Raw genomic sequence first — 27,793 nt, 5'->3', positions numbered from 1 at the left:
ATCTGCTGCAAGTCTGTCTTCACCGGCAGAGCTCCAAGGTTCTGTCAGTTCTTTCAATGAACCACGGGGTTGTGCTCCTGACACATTCAGAAGTGAAAGGACCTCTAGTAACTTCCCTCAACAGCAACTCACGACGATCAAAATTAAAGCCGAAGCCCTGGAAAACATGGACCTCTTTGCTAATTTCAAGGTACTGCTTTGAGTTAAGTCAGCCATTCATGATGAATTCATGATTCATGATGCTAGCCTCTGCTAGCACAAACTCTGGCCAAGTGAGGAGAGGGTTTGAAGATCAAAATCTCGCGTTTGGCACCAAGCTCATGATCTACCAAGCAGAAGTCATCTCTGCTTCCTGAATGCTTCAGAGATGAGGACAGCCTCAGAAGACACCTCGCAATGTTCTCCACAACATTCTTGGAATACATTGCTAGATAGGTGAAGCAGATTCACCATTATGCCACCAGATGGCGGAGAAGAGCTATACAATAGTCAGTTACTGCAACCAAATGCGCTATTAAAAACTTCCGAATCAGAATTTATTGTCATGAACAGTGACACAAATATTGTTGTTTTGCAGCAGCGTCACAGGGAAAATAAGAGAAAGGTAGTGTCTGTGGTTCATTTTCAGTTCTGAAATCTGATGACAGAGGGGAAGAAGCTGTTCTTGTGCTGTTGGGTGCTTGTCTTCCTGATGGTCACAAGTGAGAAGAGGGCATGGCCTGGCTGGTAGGGGACTTTGACGATAGAGGCTGCTTTCTTCAGACATCATAGATGTCCTTAATGGAATGGAGACTGGTGCCCTTGTTGTCGCTGGCTGAGTTCACAACTCTGTATTTTCCCGTCCTGTGCATTGTGTTAGGTCTGCTTTGTTCATGAATGAGTGAGACAAACACCAGGCTGAGTCGAAATCAGGGTTCTTTGTTCTTTATTACCGGATTGTAACACTTGCGACTAACAAAGTTAGTCGGAGAATGCATTCTGCCGTTATCAGCAAAATGGTGATTTTTTATACCCTTGGATATGTGCTTAGAACATCATCATATCATTACTTGTCCAATGACTAAAACTGTTGCTATCCTTTCCCTGCTAGCTTCCTGCCTCTCAATCCATCAATGTCTCTCTTATCTTGTAAGTACAAGGATGCATTCACATCTTGTTACAGCCCTGTACATTCCCATCTCATGATGTTTTACCTTACAATCGGCACCTCCATACCAGTCAGAATGCTCACCAGGGTGCACCTGTTGAAATCTGCAAGAGCTTTTGGTGACGATACCAAATCTCCTCAAACACCTCATGAAGTATAGACGCTGGTGAGACTTCTTTGTGATTGCATCAACATGGAGGCCCCAGGACAGATCTTCAGAGATGTTGACACCCAGAAATTTGAAGTTCTTGACCCTTTGACTGCTGAGCCCTCGATGGGGACTGGGTCACGTTCTCCTGACTTCCTACTGAAGTCCAAAATCATCTCTTTGGTTTTGCTGATGTTGCGGGCAAGGTTGTTGTTGTGACACCACTCAATTAACTGATCTATCTTGCTCCTGTACACTTCCTCATTGCTATCTATCAGAATCAGAATTTATGGTCACGAAGAAGTCATCAAATTGGTGTTTTGTAGTAGCATCACAGGGTAAACATTCATATTATAACCATCTTACAACATTATTATAAATAAAAATACTAGTGCATGAAAAGTAAGCCTTGGTTCATTGATTATTCAAGAATCTGAGGGCAGTGTCCTTGTGCCGCTGAGTGCTCACCTTTAGGCTCCTGTACCTTTCCCCCGATGGTAGCAGAGTGAAGATAGGTGGTGGGGTCTTTAAGGATAGAGGCTGCTTTTTTAAGACACCGCCTCATGTAGATGTCCTCGATGGAGTGAAGTCTGGTGCCTGTGATGTCGCAGACCCACTTAACAACCCTCTGGAGTTGATTCTTGTCCTTAGAGTTGGTGCCTCCGTACCAGGCAGTGATGCAACCAGCCAGAACGGACCACCACAAAGTTGTTCTTGTTACACCATTCAACGAACTGATCTACCTCCCTTCTGTACATTTCCTCATTGTCATTTGTGATTCTGCCGACAGCTGTGGTATCTTCAGCAAACTTATAGATAGCATTGGAATTGTGCCTGGCCACATAATCATGGGTGTAAAATGAGTAGATTGATTCTGCTGATGTCTGTGCGTCATCTGTAAATATGTGGACAGCATTAGAATTGTGTCCAGCCACACAGTGAGGAGTGTGAAACGTTGGGTTAAGCACACATCCTTGAAGTGCGCCTGTATTGTTGGCTAGATGGCAGTGTGGTAACTGTTTTACTCGAGGCAGCTAATTCCAGAGCTCATTCATATCTTTACTGAGAAACACAAAATCTGCCGATGCTGGATTCATGAGCAAACAGTGAGCTTCTGGACAGACTCATCGGGTCAGGCAGTGAGTAGAACTGGTCAATCAACCTTTTGAGTCAGGGTCTCAATAGAGGGTCCCTGCACCAAGCGTTGACTGACCGTTTAATTTTAATGTAGTTTGACGGGCAGCAACCTCCTTTGAAGAAGACCGCAGAGCCCACCTCACTGACAAAAGGCAAAGGAGGAAAAACCCAACACCCAACCCCAACCAACCAATTTTCCCCTGCAACCGCTGCAACTGTGTCTGCCTGTCCCGCATCGGACTTGTCAGCCACAAACGAGCCTGCAGCTGACGTGGACATTTACCCCCTCCATAAATCTTCGTCCGCGAAGCCAAGCCAAAGAAAAAAGAAAGATATACAGCATGGTAACAGGCCATTTCAGCCCATTAGTCCTTGTTGCCCAGTTTACATCCTATTAACCTGCACCCCAGTACATTTTGAACGATGGGAGGAAACCGGAGCCCCCAGATAAAACCCATAGGGAGAACAGACAGCGCAGGACTCAAATCCTGGTCCGGTCCTGATCGCTAGCGCTGTAAGGGTGTTGCGCTAAACACAATGCCAACCAACCATGGTTTCTTTCCTGATCCACTGAGTTCCTGCAGCACCTCATCATTTTCCCACTCCAATTCTCCAGCTGGGATGTTGGTGAGCCCCAAGGCTTTTTCATTCCTGTATCCCGCACTCTAGGCCTTTTCCTGTTACCCTGTGGGCAGCAGGGCAGAGTAGCAGTTAGTGCTGCTCTATTACAGCACCAGCGACCTGGGTTTAAACCTGGCGCAGGGACCCAGGTTTAAATCTGGCAATTAAAGCAGAATCATAATTTACTGTCTTGAACAAATCATGAAATTCGTTGTTTTGTGTGCAAACGTTTAAATAAACCAGCTTACAAAAATAAATAAAAAATAGTGCACGAAAGGTCAAAATAAGGCAGTGCCTTTGATCAATGATCATTCAGGAATTTGAGGCAGCGGGGGAGAAGCTGCTTGTGCTACTGAGTGCTCGTCTTTAGGCTCCTATACCTTTTTCCTGAAGGTGGTAGAGCCTGGCCTGGGTGGAGGGGGGTCCTTGAGGATAGAGGCTACTTTCTTAAGAAACCGCCTCTTCTAGATGCCCTCAATGAAGTGAAGTCTGGTGCCCATGATGTTGCAGGCTGAGTTAACAACCCTCTGGAGTGTTTTCTTGTGCCTGGCAATGATTCAAACAGTTAGAATGCTCTCCATGGTATACCGTAGAAGTTTTTGAGAGTCTTTGGTGACATACTGAATCTCTTCAGACACCTCACAAAGTATAGCCGCAGGGAAGCCTTCTTTTTGATTGCATCAACATGGAGGCTCGATCCGACTTGAAGGACAAATTAGGAAGCAGTCTGAGGTTACCAGAGGGAAGTAACTTTGATTATGTGATTACAGATACAATGACAATCAAAAGATTTATAACAAATATGTATATTAAACTGCAAGAAAAGGAGAATGAGGAAACAAATGGTAAAACTAAACAAAAATGGGAACAAGATTTAAACATAAAGATAAAGAAGGAAACATGGGAGAAGTTATGTTCTGGAACGATGAGAAATACAATAAATACGAGGTTACGTATGATACAATATAACTGGATACACAGGCTATACATTACACCTCAAAAGTTAAATAAATGGGACCCAACAGTATCTGACAGATGTTTTCGTTGTAAAAAAGAAATGGGAACAACAATTCATGCAATCTGGACATGTGAGAAAGTAGAAAAATTTTGGGAAGATCTAAACCAGATATTAAATAAAATTACAGAAAACAATATACCAAAAAACCCAGAGATCTTCCTCCTAAGTAACATGAAAAACAAAGAATTTGGACTTGATTTGGATGGTGCACAAAAAAGATTTGTTAAGGTAGCAAAAAAATGTATTATGTCAACCTGGAAATTGGAAGATAATTTGAGAATACAACAATGGTATATAGAAATGAATAAATGTATTCCATTGGAAAAAATAACATATAGTTTAAGAAATAATATTGAAATATTTGAACAAATATGGGAGCCATACATGAAACACAATAGAGAAAACCTACAGGGGACATTTACCACCTAAATTAATGAAAGGAGAAGGAAATGAAAAGAATTGACTCAGTGGAATTTCTTGTTTATTTTTATTGAATGACAACATTGTTTGACTGGTTTAATGTATCTTAGATTTTGTACTTTAAATGGATGGGGGGAGGTAGGGAGGGTGGGATGGGAGGAGGGTGGGGTGGGAGAAAATGGCACTGTATATATCTGAAAAGGAAAATGTATGTATCATGGTCAATGTGGTTTATGGTGTGAAAAATAAAAAATTTAAAAAAAACATGGAGGCTCCAGGACAGCTCCTGGGAGATGTTGATACCCAGGAATTTTGACGTTCTTTTCCCTCTCCACCACTGAGCCCTCGATGAGGACTCATTCGTGTTCTTCTGACTTTCTCCTGAAGTCCACAATCATCTTGGTTTTGAATGCAAGATTGTTTGTGTTACACCACTCAATGAGCTGACCTAGTTCCCTCCTGTGCACTTACTCATTACTGTTTGTGATTCTGCCGCCAACCGTGGTATCATTGGCAAATTTGTAGATAAGTTGGATTGTGCCTGGCCACACAGTCATGCATGGGTGTATAGTGAAATAGAGCAGTGGGCCATGCACGCATCCTTGAGGTGCGCCTGTGTTGATAATCAGTGAGGAGGAGATGTTGTTTTCAGTTCGTACTGACTGTGGTCTTCTGTTGAGGAAGTCAAGGATCCAGTTACAGCCGGTCAGCACACTTTCCACCACACATCTGTAAAAATTTGCGAGGATTTCTGGTGTCATACCAAACCTCTGAGGAAATAGAGGTGCTAATATGCTTTCTTCACAATATATGTTAGGTCCAGGAAAGATTCTCCATGATAGTGACACCCGAAAACTTAAATTGCAGGTTAAAAACACACAGAAAAGCTGGAGGAACTCAGACAGTATCGCAGCGTCCACAGGAGGTAAAGAATATATTACCGACATTTTGGGCATGAGCCCTTTTCAAGGTATAAGCAAAAAACAGGAAGGCATCTGAATAAAGACTGGAAAGAGAAAGGGGGAAGAATGGGAAGGGGAAGAGTACAGACCAAAAAGGTATTAATAAGAGCAAAGGTGAGTATTGATTTTGGCTCTGTGAAAGGAGACAGAAGGAAAAGGGGAGAGAGACAGAACTAGAAGAAAAGAGACAGGGGAAGAAGAAGGAGGATGTTTAACAGAAACCGGAGAAGTCAACGTTAATGCCATTCGGTTGGAGGATACCCAGACAGAAGGTGTAGTGTTGTTCCTCCAATTTGCGGTCTCAGTCTGGCAGTGCTTGAGACCACGGACAGGATAATTCTGTGTAATTGAGCAGTCACAGATTTCAATTGGCTTTTAGCATGTTGTAAATAAAGTTTAACTTTAAAAATGTAATCATTCGAATACTAGCATCTGTGAAAGCTGGGAATCTCGGGAGGAAGCAAATGGGCCCAATTGAGTATGCCCCAGTCTTGTCTTTGTACTGGGTCCTGCTCACACTGGTTGGCCATGTTTTTGAAGCTTCCTCCACCACTGCTGAGTTGTCTACCAAGCCCACAGACAGCATACAACAGGACTGCAGAGATCCTGTTGGTTACAGGAACACTTCACTTTGTCTATTACAAGCAGATTATGCTGTCTATAGCGGCTGTGATCCCATGCCACACATTTGTCCCCGCTGCCCCAAACAGTTAGGGTGATGGTTAGTGCAAAGCCATTACAGCGCCGGTGACCCAGGTTCAAACCCACTGCTGTCTGTAAGGATTTTGTATATTATCCCCGTGTCCGCATGGGTTTCTTCTGGTTTGCTCTCACTTTTCAAAATGTGCAAGGCTTGTAGGTTAATTAGGGTATTTGGCAGTACAGGTTCATGGGCCGGAAAGGCCCGTTACAGTACTGTATGTCTAAATTTAGATTTAAAATCCAAAATACTGAAATAACTCAGCCAGTGAAGTACCACCTGTGGAAGAGAAGCAAGTCGATGTTTAGGGTCAGCGACCCCCCCCGCCCCCCCCCCCCCCCCCTCCTCAGAACTACAAAGCCCATCCACAAGTACCTGATGCCAGCTGTTCGCCTTTCAACTCCTGGCTCCTATGCTCAATTCGAACAGTGGAGCCTATGAAAAGAGTACCACTCCCTCTCCTGCTGGAGTGAAACAAGGAAGTCTGCAGACACTTTGTGATTGTAGTAAATACACAAAAATGCTTGAGAAACTCAGCAAAGAGCTCAGACCTGAAATGTTGGTTATCTATCTTTGCCACCTATGGATGCCCTGCTGAGTTTCTCCAGCACTGTTGAGCATTTATACAATCATAACATCTGCAGACTTGCTTGTTTCACTCCAGTGCTAGAGAGAGGACTGATTCTCTTTTACCAGTAACCCCTTCCTCACTTTGATATGACTAGCAACAGAACAGAAGACCAAAAGCTGTTTAGAAATAAGATATTGGCCAGTTTAAGATGAAGCACATTTTCTGCTCAAGTGGGTCTTGGCAGTCAGTCTTTTCACACCCCGGTGAATAAGTGGGCAAACCAGGCAATTTGACCCGTTATCTATCCGGGAATCCCGTGATGCGAAAAGGTCGGACCAGGCCAGTCAAAATCGACCAGGCTCCAAGAACTAGGTCGGAGGTAGTCTTGGAGCCCGGCCGAGTTCACCTGCCGATCCCCTTCTGATGGGATGAAGAGACACGTGGCTTACGTAAGCTTACGTTATGTAAGCTTTGTGACATCAGCACTTGCATGTGCATGCCACCAAAATGAGAAACAATTATTTTGACCGCTCCTGGCCACCCGTCACCTCCCCCCACCCCACTGCTCCCGGCTGTCCTGTCGGCCCCTGCCCCCGACCATCCGTCGCTCTCCGCGCTCGGCCTTCTGTTGCTGCGAGCTGCCGGGGCGGCGCTCTGGTGAAATCTGGCAGCACTGCACCCCTGCTGCTGCATCAGGAGTTAGATTGTGGGGGAGGCAATGGACGGGCAGGGGCGGGTATGCCAATCTGCTCAGGGGAAGTATACACACACGCGCAGCTAAGATGTCCCAGTTGAGAACACCTGCCCCTCACAGTCATCACATTTCTGCTTTAGGATAAGAAACCTATCGACAGATCTCATTAGGTGACAGGACTGCGGACTTGGAGTAGTGAGGAGATTCCATGTGGGAATTCAACACATGATGTCATTGCTGAGGGTCGAGACCCCCTCTAAAATGCCCAGCAGGGAAGTAAGGCCGCGGTGTGAAAGACCCTGGAGGTGCAGCCTTCCTAGGAAATTCACCCGGGCCCTAGAAGGGTCACCCAGCTTCGGCGGTGTGAAAACTTTCTCTCAGCAGTAGCTATTGTGGGTAGAAGGTGGCAGCTTGATCAGCTGCCAGCACGGAATAGGTATGCGGGGCCAGTGGCCACTCGTGCTCCTCATTCAAATGCATGCTTGAAAGGAGTGTTAAGCCTGCTTTCAGGTGGCCAGAATACCCAACTGTAAAGCCACCTATTCTACCCCAATGCAGCTGTCGGGTGGCCATCTGAAAGTGGAGAACCCGGTCTCGAGGAGCACTTACCTTCTCGGGTAGGTATATTCTCTGGCTTGGAGCATCCCCATTGCACCTGAATGCAGCAGATGCCCAAGACACAATCCTTCTAAGATTTAATATAGGATTTAATTTCCTATTAAATATTGTTTCTCTCACCATCAGGTAGGTAACAATTTAACAACAGCGCCTTACATTTAGTTAGTGACTTTAACGTCGCAAAGCGTTTATTGAGTTTTAAAAAAAAACTACTTTGGGGCATTAGATTACATAACCAAAATCTCGGTAAAAAAAATAGTACATTGCTTCCAAAACTCTGAACCTTGGCAGCTGAAGGCAGGGCTGCCAAAGTTGGGACGATTAGATGCTGACATAAATAAGAGGTCAAAATTAAAGGTCTGAAGATATCTCAAAAGAGTTACAGGGCTTGGAGAGAGGAAGGGAACACAACAGTGACTACGCCTTCAGCCGGCACATTCAGGTGACAGAAAGGCGTCTTCTCCGCGGCCACCTGAACGTCTCAGCTGCACTCCCCCAGCTGCGTCTGCCGGTATATCATCTGCGTCCGAACACCTGAAAGCGGCTTTAGTTAAATTATGAGGAGCCACAAATAACAGGAATTAAGCAAGAAAGTCTGCAGTTTCAAGGGTTGAGTGCAATACACATCCTGTGCTCCTCCCCCCCCGCCCCTTCTTCCCTCCTCTTCTTTCTCCCCCTTCTTCCCTCCTCTTCTCTCTCTCCCCTCCCACACACCTGCTGGTTTGTGCTTATATCTGACAGGAAGGGCCCAGGCCTGAAATGTTGGTTACTCTTGACTTCCTACCGATGCTGCAAGACCAGCTGAGTTTCTCTAGCATGTATTGCCACAAACAGCATATCTGTTGACGATCATTATCAATGGAAGGAAAGGCCTCTCACTGCATTTCAAATTGTGCTGTCAATCATGTCTTGGCTCACTCCAGGTTTTGAGCTTCAGTGCACATTCTCTAAAATAACCTCTTGCTCTCTACATTAATAATGGTGTTCCTGGCTTAACTATTAATGTTAACACAATGCACAAGTGGAAATAGAAGAAGTTATGCATTCAATGTTCAGAGTTCCCTTCAAAGTGACAGGGCTTTGAATTCATTGACCCAATTTTCTTTGCACAACAATGGCCATGTTTTTGAAGCCTCCTCCACCACTGCTGAGTTGTCCACCAAGCCCTCAGACAGCATACAATAGGACTGCAGAGATCCTGTTGGTTACAGGAACACTTCACTTCGTCTATTACAAGCAGATTATGCTGTCTATAATGGCTGTGATCCCATGCCACACATTTGTCCCCGCTGCCCCAAACAGTTAGGGTGATGGTTAGTGCAAAGCCAATACAGCGCCGGTGACCCAGGTTCAAACCCGCTGCTGTCTGTAAGGATTTTGTATATTATCCCCGTGTCCGCATGGGTTTCTTCTGGTTTGCTCTCACTTTTCAAAATGTGCAAGGCTTGTAGGTTAATTAGGGTATTTGGCAGCACAGGTTCATGGGTCGGAGAGGCCCGTTACAGTACTGAATGTCTAAATTTAGATTTAAAATCCAAAATGCTGAAGTAACTCAGCCAGTCAAGTACCACCTGTGGACGTTTAGAGTCAGTGACTTCACTGGTGGGCAAACATCCCGGACTGTTGGGGGATTCCAAACCCCTGATCTGCAGCATGCACGTGTATGCAAGGACTCCTACATAAAGTAACTTGAATCCTTGTCACCATGGCATGTTGTAACAGGATTATGAACCTAAGGTGGGCAACTGCATGATCACATTCATTCAACATATTCGGCACAAGCAATGAATTAATTCCTTGAACAAGAGATAAAATGTAGATGTTTTGTCTTCAGTGTGTAGTCCTGCGAGCTCATCATAAGTATGACCTAAGCTTCACCTATGTTAAATTTAGGCAAACAGCACAGCCATTGAATTGCATCCAATTGACCTACAACCTCCGGTACGTTTTCAAGAGAAGGAGGAAACTTGGCACCCCTGGGGAAAACCTATGCAGACGTGGGGAGAACATATAAACTCCTTAAAGTCAGAACGGATTTGAACCCCTGCTCCGATCAACGGCGATGTAACAGTGTGGCACTAACCACTATTCCAACAGTGTTAAAAGAAACCCGTGTCTTCATGGCCTAGTTTGAAAATGGCTCCATTATTAGATCCTTTTAGAGCACATTTCTCAACTCACATCAGCCAATGAGAAACAGAGCCTTGCCTGGCACCAAACCCTAAGAAATCCGTGGCTCTAGGAAAAAAGCAAGAAAAGTTTGTGTCTTCTGAGATTCTGGAATACCAGTTGGCTCCTTATCCCAGTAGTTCTTGTCCTCTTCTTTCCACAAAATTAACTGGTCCGATCCCATTTTAATAGGGGATCCTGCCAATTCTGTCAACAAACAACTGATTTGAAGAATCATTTCAATGACTATTTCACGGGATATATCTTGGAGAGGAGGGGGCAGTCTCCACTGAAATCTACTTCTAAAAGTAAGTCTATTTTTATACAGGAAGATTCCATCATGGGATAAACACAGGAGAACATTAAGTTCATGATAGTTTATGAATTAAAATCTTAGTTTTATCTTATATGAAGGCGAAAATGTCAATAACTATCGCTGATGTCCTTGAAGATGGTTAAAGCTACAATAGTTTTTAAATAATATGAAGATCAATGCGTCAATAAACCACTGTTTGCATCCTTGACTTCGGTTAAAACTTAACTCCTTAATAATACCTTGCTAAAGAAATACTGTGTTAAAACGGGCATCTCGCCAACTGTGTTCATGTCAATGTCATAGCTGTCAGGACAAACTTTCTTTCACAGACTTGGTGTCAATTACGTTTGTGATAGAGTCAATCTTCATAAAACCTCTTCTGCATTCCTTCTAGATTGAAAATTGGAGATTGAAAACTTGGCCGAATCTTGCACCCAATGTCACCAAAACTAAGGAGCTAATTGTTGACTTCAGGAAGGGAAAGCCACTTAATCTTAATTTTGTTTCTTTATGGGGTTCTTAATTACTTTCAAAATTTGTAAGATTAACTGGTTTTTGAACCCAATGTTTACCTTCCTTTTTTAATTATCATTTGTAATGAACTGCTTGTGTCTGAAGGGAGGGGATTGAATTAGATATTTAGTACAGTGTTTTTCTTTTTAATGTAACATGGGATTCAGTACTATTTGTACTGCTATACGAGATTTATTTATACTGTTTTATTGTTATGTATCCATGGAACATTTACTTGATGAAACCAATAAAAATATTGAAAGAGAAACCAGTGATCATTGAGAGAGAAGGTGAGTAAGTTCTTGCACTATCTCGGAGGATATTTCCTGGACCAAACACATTAATGGCATCGTGAAGAAAACACATCAGGGCCTTTACTTCCTGAGGTGTTTGCGGAGGTTTGGTATGACAAACCCTGGGAAACTTCTGCAGATGTGTGGTGGAAAGTGTGCTGACTGGCTGCATCACGGTCTGGTATTGAGCACAAAAGCTGGTGGACACAGCCCAGGACATCACAGGCAAAACCCTCTCCACCATCAAGAACATCTACAGAGAACACTGCCATCAGAGAGCAGCGGCAATCATCAGGGATCCACACCACCCAGCACACACTCCGTTCTCGCTGCTGCCATCAGGAAAGAGATATCGATGGCACAAGACTCACTCCACCAGGTTTAGGAACAGCTGCTCCCCCTCCACCATCAGACTCCTCAACGAGAAACTTAATCAGGGACTCGTTTAGGGACTCTTGTGCACTTTATTGATTTTTAAAATTCTCTCTTTCTGCACAAGTGGTTTATTTACATTCGTTGTCTGTTTACGGTTCTTTATTAGTTTACGTGTACTTTGCATTGCAATAACTGGTCATTTTACCTTGCCCGCAGGAAAAGAATCTCTGGGTTGTATGTGATGTATGTACTCTGACAATAAATCTGAAAATCTGGTACCTATTAGTTATCAAGATTATATGCAGATGCTGGGATCAAGTGAAATACTTAAAAGTGCTGGGGAAACACAGCAGTATCAATAGGAATTCCTGACGAAGGACTCAGGCCCAAAATGCCAGTTACCTTTTACTTCCTATGCCTGTTATCTCTGGTTTGTATGAGGTCTTTTACTCTGTTAAAAGGTTGTTCATGTTGCAGTGAATACAATATGTCACTTCCACTGGACTCTAAAACTAGAAGGCACAGATTTAAGGGAGGGGGTAAAACTATAAGGGGACCTGAGGAGCAGGTAGAGGCAGCTACAATTAAATCGGAACATGGATAGGAAACGTTCCAGGGGGATATGGTAAAATGAAATGCTGGAGGAACTCTTTTCAGCATTTATAGGAGAAGGGCTCAGGCCCAAAACGTCGGCAATATATCTTTGTCTCCTATAGACGCTGAAAAGACCGGCTGAGTTCCTGCAGCATTTCGGTGTGTTTTTACTACAATCACAGCGTCTGCAGACTTTCGTGTTTCACTCAAAGGGATATAGGCCAAAGGACGTTGAATGGAACTTTCTCAGATGGTCAGTGTGGATGGGTTGGGCCATTTCTGTGCTGTAAATCTCTATGGCTCCAAGTGCAAGATGAAGCAAATAGATGAACCACTGAAGATTGGAATTAAGCTCATTGACCTGAAGGATTGAGACCCATAGGAGACTGAAGATGCTGGAATCTGAACACAATCTGCTGGAGAAACTCAATTGCCGAGCAGCATCAGTGGGAGAGAAAGAACGGTCAGCATAAACATAATCCTTGACTATTCTTTCCTCCCACTGCTGCTGAGTTCCTCCAGCAGACGGTGTTTAGACCTGAAACATTCATTCTGGTTCTGTCTCCTCAGACGCTGCCTGATTTACTGAGTCTATCCAATGTTTTGACCTGTGACATGGAGCCTCTTAATTGGGGAGTGAGTGAGAACTGGATACAGCAGCTTCTCTGCCCTTCTAACACGCTGCACGGTGAGTTAGGGGTTTATGTGCCTTTGCTGCTCTCCCACCAAATCTGCTCCAGCAGTAAGTACGGAGCACAAGATTGGTAATGGGTCGTGACAGCAAGATTGAGAGAGCTCGTGAGTGCCTGCCCCCACCCACCAGATGGTTCCCCCAAGCATGCAATCCACCCCTCATACTCAAAGGGAATGACAGGGTTGTTTTTAAAGATAATTCTTAGACAAATTGAAGAGGGTGCATAGGAGATTTACTAGGATTGGAGAACATATATGAAGCAAGGTTGACAGAGCTAGGGCTTTTCTCTTTTGAGTGACAAAGGATGAGAGGTGACTCGATTGTAGTCCCCGACTTACGGCTGTCCGTATATAGACCAACGGGGGAAAGGCCAGGTTAAAGTAGCATTGAGGCAGCTAAACCCCCATCCCCCCCACCCAAAGAGGGACTAGCAAAGGCCTGGCTTGGAAGACTTCAACCTGTTGGGCTGGAGAGGGTTGCAGAGGGGAGAATGGGCAAAACCTTTTGAGATAAAAGAATGGGCCTATCTTTGGAAAATGCACCCATGACAGGGGCGGCCAACCTCTCACAAGAGCTGGCTGGTGTCCGCCATGTTGTATTTGACAAACGATAAAGTGGATGCAATAAATCTCCGACATACGTTCGTTTTGAGATACGTCCAGTCGGTCAGGACGGAACACGGTCATAGTTGAGGACTACCTGTAGGTAGAGATAGAGGCTGAGATAGGGTGGGCAGCCAGCCCCCTCATCATGAGGTGACACTTGCAAGTGCCAGAGGTGAGTGGAGGAAAGTTTAAGGGAGGTCACTTTTTTACTCAGAGAGTAGAATGCATTGCTGGGGTGGGGGGGACAGGTACAGTAGGGATATTCAAAACACTTAGATAGGTGCATGGATGTCTTAAAAATAGAGAGCTATAAGTGTGAGTTAGGGGAAAATTAGATTATTGTGGAAAAGATTTCCTTAGGTCGGCACAACATCATGGGCTGAAGGGCCTGTACTGTGCTATAATGTTCTATGCTCTAAAATATGCAGGTATATGATGTTAGTACATTGTTAAAACATTAACAGAAGATAAAATAATCAGTAGTAAGAATGATATTTGCTACGAGCTGGGGAATATTGTTTAAAATTTTTTTTTTAATTTTTAATTTTTCACACCACAAATCACATTAGCCATGATACACACCCTTTCACACATATACAGTGACTCTTTCTCCCCCCCCCCATCCCTCCTCCCAAGCCACCCCCCCCCCCCCATCCACTCTAGGTATACAATCTAGGTTGCATTAAGCCAGTCAGACAATGTTGTCATCCAACAAAAATACACCAGAAATTCTACTGAGTCCATTCCTCTCCCTCCATCTCCCTCCACCAACCCAGGCAATGTTTGTTCCCGGTAGGTCCTTGCCATTGTATTTAATGTAAGGCTCCCATACTTGTTCGAATATTTCAATATTATTTCTTAAACTATATGTTATTTTTTCCAATGGAATACACCGAATATTGTTTAAATTAATGTACAGTAAAACCCCTCGTGCCCAGTACCTACAGGGATTGTTCGATGCTGGATAAGCAGTTGCTTGAGACTGCATGAATGGAGAACGAATGGCCAGGCGTGCCAATTGTAAACTTCTATATTTTTTACCCATTTACCTTGCGCAATTTTTTTTTGATGCCAGTTGCTTGAGATTTTCGGTTGCTTGAATCAGAGATTTTACTGCTCATCAGTCACTGCTCTCCTTGCCACTAAGAATATGATTGAGACATTAGTTACCCTTGTTGACATATGCTTACACATTAGTTCCCAATTCTAGAAGTTTAGCCTATTTATGCACAACCTGGGAATAAATCCATGCAGCCACGATCGTTGGGTCTCGAGCAGTCTGAAGAAGTGATTTGTTGCATTCGCTGAGGAGGGGGTGCTGGGGAATTGACTGGGCTTCAACCTGCTCCTCAATCAATGAACGCAAAGCATCTCCTCTGGCTCTATTATTTTCAGCTGAAGTAAATATGTTAAGGGGAAGCCAGGTCCCCGAGCCTCATCTGTATACCTCAGAACCTCTTTTGTTGTGAAATAATTTACAGCTGTGCGGTTAGATTGATGAGTTTGATCAATTGCCGCAATCGTGACTGAGAGCAGCAGGCCAGGCAGAAATCCTGATCAATAACTTTGCATCCACAGCCTGTGATTTTATCTTACAACCTACTAATGATCATTGAGCTGGTTTAAAAACACCGAGGAAGGACTTCTCTTTGACCATGTTGAGCAAAGGTTCCACAAAGCAATGGCTATTTGTAAAAGAGGGAAGCGGCCAGCACAGTGTCGGGAACTTGGAGCGGGCTTGTCTTTTCCTTCAACCATCATTCTTTACTTCTTTACTTCTAGTTTTATTTTCATATCATTTAAGATGAGGGCATTCCCCCTGTTAAGTCTGTGCTAGCTCAGAACAATCCCATCAGTTTCATTCCTTCAGTCCTTCCCCCCGTAACTCTCTCATGTGCCCGTCCTCTCCCCCAATTCTTATACCACCTATTATACCAAGGTAATTTAGAGCAGCTAATTTGCCCACTACTATGGTTTTGGGATGTGGGAGAACTGACAAACTCCACACAGGCAGCACTGGAGGTCAGGATCAAACCCAGGTCTCTGGGGCTATGAGTCTGTTCCTGCTGTGGGGTCAACCTTAAATGCCTTGTGAAGTAGTCCAGCAAAATCTGCCAGTGTTTTCTGGGGGCATGAGGTGGGGAGGCTTGATCACGTCCTCAGAATGAGGGGAGATTTGGGACAAAGCAACAGATGTGCAGAATATTCCAATGGGGGAATGGCCGGGTTAAAGTAGCATTTAGGCTGCTAAACCCCCATCCCTCCAGGAGGGACTAGCAAAGGCCTGGCTTGGAAGACCTCAACTCGTTGGGCTGGAGGGGGTTGCAGAGGGGAGAATGGGCAAAACCTTACAGGACAGGATGTGACTGCAAAGGGGGAGAATCGCAGAGAAGTGAGCAAAGGATTCGTGGCTTTCCTCGCCTCAGTGCAGGGGGTTTATGCAGAGATTAACTGGGCTGAGACCCACACAACAGAGGGATTAGCACCTGGTGACACTGTTATCGCTGACCGAAACCTCAGCCAATTTTCTATTCTCTGTGTTTCCCCATTCTAAAAGGATGGGGCAGTCATCTCAGCCCCTTCTACCAAATCAGGGTTTGAAATCCAGGGATGGGCATGGACAAGCGATCAGCGAGTGAGACCAAGGAGAATGGGGGTGGGGGGGGGGGGTGGTTGGATGTCTCATTCGACCAATCCCGACTGAGTTCCTTCAGCCGGTCTGTAAACAGATACTGTGACACAAGCCCCGCCCACCAGCCAGACATAAAGAGGCCGAGGGGCGCCTGCCACTTTAAATACAGGTGGCAGTGGGGTGAGCTCGGAGCGCGGCGTGTGATTCAGAGCTGAGACCCTGCACGTAATGAACAGTAGAGCTTGAGAGGGAGCAGCTGGGAGGCTGTGTTGTCTGCGAGCAGCCTGTGTGTGGGAACTGCTTCACTGCACGGAGAATCGCCCAGCACAGCAGCCAGTCTCCGCGGCAAAGCTCAGACACAATGCCCAACTTTGCTGGCACTTGGAAGATGAAGAGCAGTGAGAATTTTGATGAGCTCTTGAAAGTACTGGGTAAGGCTTTTATTTTCCGCACAGTCCCAGAAACCAGTGATCCCTGATCTTTAATTGCTGATCTATAAAGTTCACTTTATATAGCGTTAATCTTTTATTTTTAACAGGCAAACATCATTAACCAACTAAAAGTAGAACGAGTTCTAAGATTCAGTCAAACAAGATAGCACCATCAATGTCAATAAATAAATCTGTTACCAATAATTGCTTCCAATAGTCACATCGGGGAGGAATTATTCCTTCCACTTGTGGAAAGCTTAGCTTTTGGGTGGGTTGCTCTCAGAATGAAGGAATTTAAACAGAGGGCATGGATAGGAATAGACAGTAAGAAACTTTTCTCCCTAGCAGAAGTAACGAAGACCAGAGGGATAGTTTTAAAGTAAAGGGTGGGACATTTGGAAGGGATCAGACGGGTGGTTGGAATCTGGACCGTGCTGTTCGAGAGCATAATGGTTGTGGAGACACGACGTACCATCGACGAGACGTATGTGATGGGTACTAGCTGGTAGGCAAGAATACAACGGGCCAAAGGGCCTCTTTGTGTGACTCTGTGACACCACAAATCTGTTCACATTAACTGAGAAAGGCTGCATTTGTTGATCAGCCCCCAGCATCCTGGAAAAGAGACAAGCTCGTCTTGCTGCTTCGCAGAGGAGCGGTGGGTTATGTAGCACACACCACACAAGGGTTGAAATTTCCTATACTGAAATTCTGATTCATGCCACTGGATATCAATCCAGCTTTCTGACTGCTCCCAGCTAACATAAGCACAATTCAGGCAGACCCTCACCAACAGGCCTTATTGTTCACTCCATGTAATAGTCGGTGTTGTCTATAAGTAATTGTGTACGTGAGAGTCAGGGGTCTGTCACACTACGTTATCGCCTCCAGCAGCTGCTCTGAGCTGGTTATTGTGAATGTCAAGTCAATTTAAGTTCTTGGAATAGAAAAGATTGGTTGTTCATTGTGCCCCAGAGATTTAAAAAAACAGTAAATAATCACCGGAAGTCAGGCCAGCAGGCTTTCACAGGGCATTATTGTGAATGGCTGGGTCTGTCCCCATTACTGCCTCCTGGTTGTCATTTCAGGGGTCAATGCAATGCTGCGGAAAGTGGCCGTGGCAGCTGCCTCCAAACCTCTGGTGGAGATCCGTCAGGATGGTGACCAGTTCTACATCAAGACCTCCACTACAGTGAGGACCACCGAAATCAACTTCACAGTCGGCGAGGAGTTCGAGGAGGAGACGGTGGATGGGAGGAAGTGCAAGGTGACAGGAGGATTTCTGACTGCACGGGACTCGTAAGAGGTGGGGGGGGGGGGTGTTGTGGTCAGGTTAAGAGGGAGTGTGAGAGTTGGGCTGGGGGTTAAGGAGAATACCGAGAGTAGGGTGTTTTGATGGATAAGGGGAATGGTGAGGGGGAGAGGGTGTGTTGGAGAGGGATGTGAGGGTTGGGGCAGGACAGAGTGGCCTTTTGAGAACGGATGTGAGGGTTAGGGACGGGACAGAGTGGCCTGTCGAGGAGGGACGTGAGGGTTGGGGCAGGATGGAGTGACCTTTCGAGGACAGACGGGGGGGGGGGTTTGTGAGGGTTGGGGCAGGTCGGAGTGGCTTTTCGAGGACAGACGGGGGGATTGGGAGGGATGTGAGGGTTGGGGACAGGACAGGGTGGCCTTTTGAGGACAGATGGGGTGGGGGGGTGGTGTTTGGGAGGGCTGCGAGATCTGAGTGTGGCTGTTCCTGGCACGGTGGAGATGGAACTATGTGATAGGGAGAGGGTTGAGGATGGGATGAGAGTCAGTGGGTGTGAGGGTTGGGTGATGGTGGAGGAGGCCTAGCTAGTTATTGGCTGATCCAATGACGTAAAATGAACCATATTGATAAGGTGGGAAAAGACAGGACAGTTTCTAAAATTGACTTATTGGATAAACTAATTTTCATTTAATGAGAGAGAAAATATTGACCTGTCACATTGTTAGTGTCAGAGTGTAAAGTGGCAGTGAGAAGGATTCCTAACACAGCTGGAGAGTGATGGTGGGGGTGGCTGGGGGGGTGGGGGGCGGGTGGGTTGAGATCCACAACGAGCCGCAGAACAAACGGGCTCCCTACGGTGATACTGACAGTGAATGGTGACTAATTCATCATTAGACAGCAGATTAGTGGGACAGCTGATCTGAAATTAAATTAACAACGCTGTGGATGCCTTGCTCCCCGTGACATCTGAGCAGCTCCTGAGCTGACACTGTTTAAACAGAAGAGCTGATCTCCCGTGGTTCAGAGGAACAGGATAAAGGGACCTCTCCTCCCTTGCGCCCCATTATTTTGTTCTTCCCTGCTCTGGTCTGCCTGCACGACTGCCTGCGCGTTGGCTGCAGCCCACTGCTCATCAATCCACTGTCACTGTTCGCAAGAGTTGACGAGAGGAACTCTGGCCCGAGCTGTCAAACTGCGGCCGGTCAATTGAACTCTCGTTGTGATCAATATTGGCCCTTCACAAGTGACGAGGTGAAGATGAATGGGCTGCATTTATAAAGCACCTTTCACAACTTCAGCAAACTACACCCCCTCCCCCTCTACCATGCACATTACAAATAACATTTTTAAGTAGTTAATGTTTTAACGCAGGGAGCTCTACAATTTGCCTGCAACAAGATCCCTTGATTGACGTCATTACAATAGAGGTCGAGTGCCCCTTATCTGAAATTCATGGGACCAGAAGTGTTTCAGATTTTGGGTTTTGGAATAACGTGTTTAGTAATGTGAATGATGTTTAGTACTTATCAAAAAAAAACTTGATCTCTGCTTACAAAGGAAGAAAAATGCAGCACCAATTATTGCTGAATGGCAGTAATGCACGTAGGTCTGGCGGTGACAATGGTTGGTAACAAACTGGTGCCCACTTGCGACGTCATGTCGACACTCAAAAGGTTTCGGGTTTTGGAGCATTTCAGAATTTCAGATAAGGGGTAGTCGAATAATTCTTTTCTTCCACTCTATGGCGCTTGAGCAATAAACATCATCTAGAATACCAAGGTTCATGTGCACAAAATTGGTTTGGCCCACAAAGCGGCCCCACCAGACCTGTGTTAGTATCAAGATAAGCAAGAGAAACAAAGCAGAGTCCTTTCCGATGCTGCTGCCTGCTGCGTCCCTGTAACCTCTGAGGCCGCACGGCCACCCAATTCTGGCCCAGCTCCGGGCCGACCCAAGTCACCCTCCGCAGCCAGTTCCGAACCCTGGCACCCTCATGAATCCTGATACCTGGATCCTGCAAGCTAGTTGCCAGCCCGCAGCTTGGTATGCGGCCTTCTGTCATTGAACCCCTGCGCTGGTTCTGCTGCTGTGGCATCCTATCCTGTTAGATCAGGATCAGAATTTATTGTCGTGAACAAGTCACGGAATTCGTTGTTTTGCGGCAGCAGTGAACAGTGCAAGTATTTTAAACAAGTTTACAACAATTAAAAAAAAATAGTGTACGAAAAGTCAAAGCAAGGCAGTGATCATTCAGGAATCTGATGGCAGCAGGGAAGAAGCTGTCCTTGTGCCGCTGAGTGCTCGTCTTCAGGCTCCTGCACCTTTTCCCCGAAGGTAGCAGAGTGAAGAGAGCCTGGCCTGGGTGGTGGTGGGGGGGGGGGGGGTCCTTTCTTAAAACGCCACCTCTTATAGATGTCCTCGATGGAGTGAAGACTGGTGCCTGTGATGTTGCAGGCCAAGTTGACAACCTTCTGCGGTTTTTTTCTTGTCCTGAATGTTGGCACTTCTGCACCAGACCATGATGCAACCAGCCAGAATTTTGTGGAGTCTCCTCAAACTGCTAGCGAGCCGTCTTCGTGATTGCATCATCGTGGAGGCTCCAGAACAGTTCCTCAGAAATGTTGACACCCAGGAATTTGAAGGTCCTCTCCAAGGCCTCTCCAGGCAGATCGCTGGGCTCTTTGAATCACTGGCATGGGGCTTTTTTTGAGAGCACAGGCAAAGCTTCAATCTCATGCAAAAGGCAGCATCTCCAAGGGGGCACAGCTCTCTCTCTTCCACCTCGTCCTCACCTCTCTGCTCCTTCCGTTCCCTCTCTTCTACTTCCTGTATGAGCGTTGCGCCTGACTTTTCTGGGTGACTCGCCCACTTTTCGTTTGGAGTTAACCAAGGAAGTCTGCAGGGGCTGGGGTCGAGGGCAACGCACCAATGCATTGGAGAAACTCAGCAGGCCGCACATCATCCGTAGGAAGTAAAAGGGAGCCAACGTTTGGGGCCCGGCCCCTTCGTCAGACAGGAATCTGCATAAAAAGGAGGGATGGGGGGGAGGGGGAGGGGGAGAATAGGGAGGAAAGAGCAGCTGTGGGAAGAGCTCAGGCCAGCGGGTAAGAAAACAGAAAAAAAAATTACAAAAACAAATACATTAGTAGACAGAATTAAAAATAAACACAAAAAATAGAAATAAATATTAACAAATATGCTAGTGTTTATTTTTTTCACTCACACGTACCACTGTAAGTGATGCCTTTCTAACCACAGAGCACCTATAGCATAGAATGGTGATTAGTAAGGGATTATTTAAGGTGGTATGTGGGTGGAAAGAGAAAGGTTGAGAACCACTGTCCTAGTGCAAAATAAGTGACTGCAATTAATGCAGACAATCCTTTAGTGGGGTTGGAACAGGGGGAGGTTCAAGAGCCTGATAACTGTCGGAAAGTGTCGAGTGAGGGACTTGGGTTTCTGGCCACTGGGGTTTCTTACTGGCCGCCTTATATTTGCATTACCCACAGATACAAGCACAGAGCACTGAATAGTTTGATTTTAATCTCAGAATTATCACAGCCTCTTCACTGGTCGCTCCTGACAAATATCTGTCCAATGAGATACGCAAGTTGGGGACTTCGGGATTCTTGTTGCTGGGGGGGGGGTCTCAGACAGAGCACTTCCTCTCTTGCAGAGTCTGCCGAAATGGGAGAACGAGAACAAGATCTACTGCAAGCAAACTCTTCTTAACGGAGCTGGCCCAAAAACACACTGGACACGGGAACTGGTGAACAATGAGCTGATCCTGGTAGGTAACTACTGCCATCAGTTGTATCCGCCGCTGGCCATAGGGCATTTGTACGTTTTCCCAGTGTGAATGTGGATTTCCTCCGGTTCCAGATCCCTCCCACATTCCAAAGAGAAACCGAGTTGGGAGATTGGTTGTCACGTGGGTGTAATTGGGCACCACGGGCACAAAGGCTGGAAAGGCCTATTACCATGCTATATCATCAAATTAATTGACACAGGGATACTCCAATTCATTGGTAGCATGCAGTGGGCTCGTCAAAATCCCTGGCACCTACAACTTCAGTCCTGTTCTCACTGACCACCACAGTTTTCCAGAATGCTCTGTGACGGCAAGAATTTCCAGTTGAATCAGGTGCTGTGTACAACATGCTTCCCATGTTGGATGTGCATGTGATAATGCCTTTCACCTTGCTACACTTGTTGCCAAGGGTTAATATCTTTTAAATTTGAGAGATACTGGACAATAACAAGCCCTTCCGCCCCATGAGCCCTTGCCGTCCAAATACAGCCATGTGACCAATTAATTTACAAACCCTAAACGTCTTTGGAACGTGGCAGGAAACCAGAGCCCCCAGAGGAAACTCACATGGTCATGGGTAGAACGTACAAACTCCTTAATTAATTCATTAATTGGTGGATTGAATTCAGGAGTAGAGAGGTCATGTTACAACTCTACAAATCTCTGGTAAGACCATGCTTAGAGTATTGGGTTCAGTTCTGGTCACCTCATTATAGGAAGGATGTGGAAGTTGTGGAGAGGGTGCAGAGGAGATTCACCAGGATGTTGCCTAGATTGGAAAATAAGTCTTATGAGGCAAGGTTAGCAGAGCTGGGACTTTTCACTTTGGCGGATAGAAGGGTGAGAGGAGACTTGATAGAGGTTACAAGATTATGAGAATCATAGATAGGGTGGACAACCAGCACTTGTTTCCCAGGCAGGATCAGCAAACACCAAAGGACATCTGTACAAAGTTAAGGGAGGGAAGTTGAGGGGAGATATCATGAGTACGCTTTTTACACAGAGGGTTGTAGGTGCCTGGAATGCCTTGCCGGGGATGGTGATGTTAGCTGAAACATTAGGGGCATTCAAGAGACTCTTAGACAAACACATGGATGAAAGAAAAATAGAGGGTTACAGGTTAGGGAGGGTTTAGTCTTTTTTTGGGGAAGAAATATATGGGTCAACACAACATCAAGAGCCAAAGGGCCTGTACTGGGCTCTATAGTTCTATGTTCCCTACGGACAGCACTGGATTCAATCTGACTCTGTAATAGCTGCTATGCTAACCTTGTCCCTCTACTGGGTTATGAGCCATGTGATCTGGAGGCATGCAGGGCCCAATCAGATTTTAGCAACATTGTGACCTTAGCAATGAGATTTAAAGGGATCCCCCAGAGTACCTCCTTACCCAACACCAGGAGTCCAACTCAGGCAAGATCCCATTAAATTCCTTTCCTAGTCTAAGCATCCTCCCACTGCAGCACAGACCTCCTCTCTGAGTTTATATCACTCACTTGAGCAGCCCAACCCAACGTTCTCCTGACCCCCATCAACCCCCCACAGGCACTGGTGTCAACCACCCCATCCACTTGTTCTCACTTAACCCCGGCTTCCCTCAACTTACCAACGTATCCCAAACATCATTTGCCCCAAATCATGGCTTCCTGCCAATCTGACAGGTGACCATAAGAGATAGAAGCAGGAGTCCGTCATCCTGCCCATCGAGCCAGCTCCGCCATTCAGTGAGATCCTGGCTGATCTGATGAGAGGCTCATCTCCACCTACCTACCTTTTCCCCATAATCCCTTAATTCCCCAACAATGTAAAAATCTATCCAACCTTGATGTCACCTCCACTGCTTCAATGGGTATTAAATTCCACAGATTCACCACCCTCTGGGAAAAGCACTTCCTCCTCATCTCCATCCTAAATCTACTACCTTAAATCTTGAAGTATGCCTGGTGGACCAACTCCACCTTGGGACATCACGATCAGTCTAATTCTCCTGATCCCCATTCGTCGCCCTGTTCCTGAACCTCTTTCCCCTCTCACCACGTTCCCCTTGGCCATGACCCAGTCTCCCTAAGAGACTCTGCACTGACACAGCACACAAGGTAAAACCAGTTAAGTTGCATCCGCCTCCTGTGGCTCAGATGTTACTGAATTCTTGAAGAGTTATACAGAGACCCCACACTCAAACAAGCCCTTCAACCCACTGTCCGAGACCACTCTCCACAGATTCTTTGACTCACCTACACACTCAGGCTGACTTATATTGGCTAACATACCTTCCAATCTACACATAGAACATACAGCGCAGGCCCTTCAGCCCTCGATGTTGTACTGACCCATATATTCCTTCCCAAAAAAAGCTACTAAACCCTCCCTATCTCATAACCCTCTATTTTCCTTTCATCCATGGTTTTGTCTAAGAGTCTCTTAAATCCCCCCTCCCCCAATGTTTTAGCCTCCACCACCATCCATGACAAGGCATTCCAGGCACTCATAACTCTGTAAAACAACATACCCCTGATGCCTCCCCTAAACTTCCCTCCCTTCACTTTGTACACATGTCCTCTGGTGTTTGCTGACCCTGCCCTGGGGAACAGGTGCTGGCTGTCCACCCTATCTACGCCTCTCATAATCTTGTAGACCTCTATCAAGTCTCCTCTCACCCTTCTATGCTCCAATGTGATCTTTGGGATGTGGAGGATGTTGGAGCACTGAGAAGAATTTCACAGTGAGAATGTGCATACTCCACACAGACAGCTCCAACCTGGGGCTATAGTGTTGTAAAGCAACCTCTCTACTAACTGAGCCACTGTGCCAGGCCCAAGCTCAGACTAACTTTTGATATGCACTGCAAAGGATCAGCCCACTCTTGTGGCTACAATGACCTCTCGACCGATAACTAGGGGGTGATTGGTTGACAATCTGCCACTTGCACACTCTCAGATAACTAATCCAAATAGTTATCAGGGCCATTGTTAATCCCAGCTCAAATGGTAGCCATACCACCTCTGAGTCAGGCTGTTGGGACTTCACATCTCACTGGAGAGTTGAATCCTACTCCGGACGATGCCCCCGGTGTTGGATAAAACTGCTCTCCGGAAGGTACTGTCTATCAAATAGCAGCATCAAAGCCAGTCCTCACCCTGCCAATGGTCCCAGGATCTGTCAATAAATACCCCTGGAAGTTATTACATACCTGTTTACGGGACCTTGAGATGCATTAACCTTTACCCAACAATAGAACTTGAACATTACCACACTGTACAGGCCCTTCGGCCTACAATATTCTGCCAACCTATGTTAACCTCAATGATCTTACCTTTCCCTACCTCAAACCCCTAACCCTTTCTTTTTCTTATACCCATGTGTCTGTCCCCACGGTACCAGCCACTCCCACCACCCACAGCAATGCATTCCAGGTACCCACCTCTCTCTGTGTAAAAAAAAACCTAACGCTGACATCTCCCCTTCAATTTCCTCCCCTCACCTTAAACAAATGTCCTCTGGTATTTGCTGCTGTCATCCCAGGAAACAGAAGCTGACTGTCCGCCATAATCTTATATGCTGTAATCACCTAGGTCGCTCCAAAGAGAAAAGCCCCAGCTCTTTCGACCTTGGTGTGCTCTCCAATCCTGGTAAACCTGTGCGCCCTCTCCAAAGCATCTACAATAGTGGCCACCAAGGAAAGGTGCAAAGTTCTTTGTCATATCCTAGGTTTGTCGATGAAGACCATGAATGAGTTGGTATAACTGATAAACGATTCCCTCTTCTTTAATTCCAGACACTGGTTGCCGATGATGTTGTGTGCACAAGGATCTACGTTAAAGAATAACAGCTCCTACGTTCCCTCAGGGTGAGGAAAGCCCACTAGCTGCAGAATCATCTCCAGATCACTTTGTGCATGGTGTATCAAGTTACTGATGCCAGACAACGTGCCACGGTTTACTTTAGCGCCGTAGTGTTTTATTTTAACGTTGTGAAATGTCTTCGATGTCTGTAATAATGAGTGTGAGAGGGCAGCTGGATGATCTAGATCAGTGGTTCTCAGCCTTTCTTTTCCACTCACACACTACCTTAAGGAATCCCTTACCAAGCACAGAGCATAGGATGCCATAGGTGCTCTGTGGTTAGTAAGGGATTCCTTAAGGAGGTGTGTGAGTGGGAAAAAAAAGGTTGAGAACCTCTGATCTAGTGTAATCACTTCCCACTGGGTCTAGGACATTTTGGCCTCCACAGTTTGACATCCACAATTTGACACCGGACATTTTGCTGCCCACAGTTTGGCGCTGGACATTTTGACATTAATAGTTAGGTGGATTTCACCGCGGGGCAAGGGGAGTGTGGAGATGTCGCTACAGGAAGAGGGGAGTGTGGAGATTTCACCGCGGGGAGAGGGGAGTGCGGAGATGTCACCATAGGGAGAGGAGTGTGTGGAGATGTCACTACAGAGAGAAGGGAGTGTGGAGATGTCGCCACAGGAAGAGGGGAGTGTGGAGATTTCACCACGGGGAGAGGGGAGTGCGGAGATGTCACTGCGGGGAGAGGGAAGCGCTGAGGTGTCACCGCAGGGAGAGGGGAGTTAGAGTTAATCCTAACCCTGACCCTAATTAAAATATAATAAATTAAATCCCATGTCTGTCGCCAAATGCGAGCGTCAAAATATCCAGCCAAATTGTGGACAGCAAAATATCCGAAGGGCAACAAAAATCTCTTTTTTTGGCCAAAATATCTGGCACCAAACTGCAGAGCCAAAACGTCCGCATCTGCTTCCCACTTGGTCTTGTAGACTTCTGTATTTCTGAGTAGATCTGCCTGTGAATGTATCACTTGTTGAAGATGCTGGCTTTGGCCTGCAGTTTGTTGAAGAGTAATTGGATTGGCTCATTTCCAAAAGCTGAACGCAATTGGATGGAAGTAAAGTGAAATGGACAATAAAATAAAAAGAATCTTCAAATGCATCCAACAATTTTGAAAATTTTATTTAATTTTTAAGAAAATATAGAATATAAGACTCAATTAATATGACCATAATACATTGAATAGAAAAATATTCATAAGGTCCAAAAAAAAAGGAAAGGTGAGTCCCTCTTCTCCCAGCGCGCCTTCCCCACATTGGAAAGAAAAGGGCAGGGAATAGAGGGAGATTAAAAAGAAAGGAAATAGAAAAGATAAAGCAACCGGAGCAAGATTCGACATCTCAGAGTCACATCATTTTAGAAGTATTAAATTTCTAATAAGGAGTATACCAATTGACAAATAGCAAAATAAATTAAACAATCTGGGCATGTAAGTAATCTAAATTTTGACATATATATCTATTCCTAAGACTATAATTAATCTTCTCAAGGGGAATAGAACTTTGCACTTCTATGTTCCAATGATCAATGCGAAGTAGGGAATCGGATTTCCATGTTACTGCTATACATTTCCTGGTTATCGACAACACAAAATTTAGATTTATTTCTGAAGAAGTTAACTTTTATAACTGCCACATTCCCCAGAAGAAACAATTCCGGGTCTAGAGGGAAGTTCACCCCCAACAATTGTTGTCAACCCTTCCCCCAATTCTATCCAAAAGGGTCTTCATTTTGTGCATAACCAGGTGGAATATAAAAAGGTACCAACATCCGTACCTCACCTAAAACACCTATCAGAAAATTCTGGTTTATTTTTATGTATCTTTTGAGGTGTGAGATATAATTGGTGCAGAAAATTATGAGTCAATCTATATCTAGAATTAATTGAAGTTTTCATTACTATCTCCACACAGATCTGACCAGCATTGTGGATCGAGTACAATGCCCAAATCTGATTTCCATCTCTTCCTCAAACTATGTAGTCCAGATTTTGGGCTTTGATCTTGGATCAGAGCATATATGTTAGAGATAAATTTGGCTGCATCCCCCTTTTGACTTAGAATTTCCATATCTAAGCACATTGGTAGAACCATTAATGGTCCCCATTAATGGACCCTGTATACCAAATGTCTTGATAGAGGAAGTCATCTCTGATGTGGTCCAAAGATCCCCATTTCTTTGGGCCTCGAGATTGGGATATCATCACTTCTTTCCCTGTTGC

At 45.4% G+C, this 27,793-nt stretch overlaps 1 protein-coding gene across 2 annotated transcripts; it reads left to right on the top strand.

Moving 5' to 3' along the window:
- Positions 1-5,311: 5,311 nt before the first annotated feature.
- Positions 5,312-26,666, top strand: LOC138745634 (cellular retinoic acid-binding protein 1). Of its 2 annotated transcripts, XM_069902857.1 has the most exons (5): positions 5,312-5,416; positions 12,867-12,984; positions 17,747-17,925; positions 21,587-21,700; positions 25,497-26,666. In XM_069902857.1, the coding sequence occupies exons 1-5, from the start codon at positions 5,327-5,329 to the stop codon at positions 25,545-25,547; spliced, it is 552 nt and encodes a 183-aa protein (XP_069758958.1). In that variant the 5' UTR covers positions 5,312-5,326; the 3' UTR covers positions 25,548-26,666. The 2 variants fall into 2 exon arrangements, with proteins under 2 accessions (XP_069758958.1, XP_069758959.1); XM_069902858.1 differs by lacking the exons at positions 5,312-5,416; positions 12,867-12,984 and adding an exon at positions 16,574-16,658.
- The last annotated feature ends 1,127 nt before the right edge of the window (positions 26,667-27,793 follow it).

The sequence above is a fragment of the Narcine bancroftii genome, chromosome 11 (genome assembly GCF_036971445.1).
Source record: "Narcine bancroftii isolate sNarBan1 chromosome 11, sNarBan1.hap1, whole genome shotgun sequence".
Taxonomy (NCBI): domain Eukaryota; kingdom Metazoa; phylum Chordata; class Chondrichthyes; order Torpediniformes; family Narcinidae; genus Narcine; species Narcine bancroftii.
Note: the sequence above shows the minus strand (reverse complement) of the source record. Positions and strands in the feature narration are given on the sequence as shown.

What these genes read in the sequence shown, in the direction of transcription:
- LOC138745634 (XM_069902857.1), top strand. Translation starts at nt 5,327, where the DNA reads ATGATAGTGACACCCGAAAACTTAAATTGCAGGTTAAAAACACACAGA. An exon ending in TATCGCAGCGTCCACAGGAG is followed by an intron (nt 5,417 to 12,866) that starts GTAAAGAATATA and finishes CTGTCTCCTCAG; the next exon opens with ACGCTGCCTGATTTACTGAG. An exon ending in TGAACAATGAGCTGATCCTG is followed by an intron (nt 21,701 to 25,496) that starts GTAGGTAACTAC and finishes CTTTAATTCCAG; the next exon opens with ACACTGGTTGCCGATGATGT.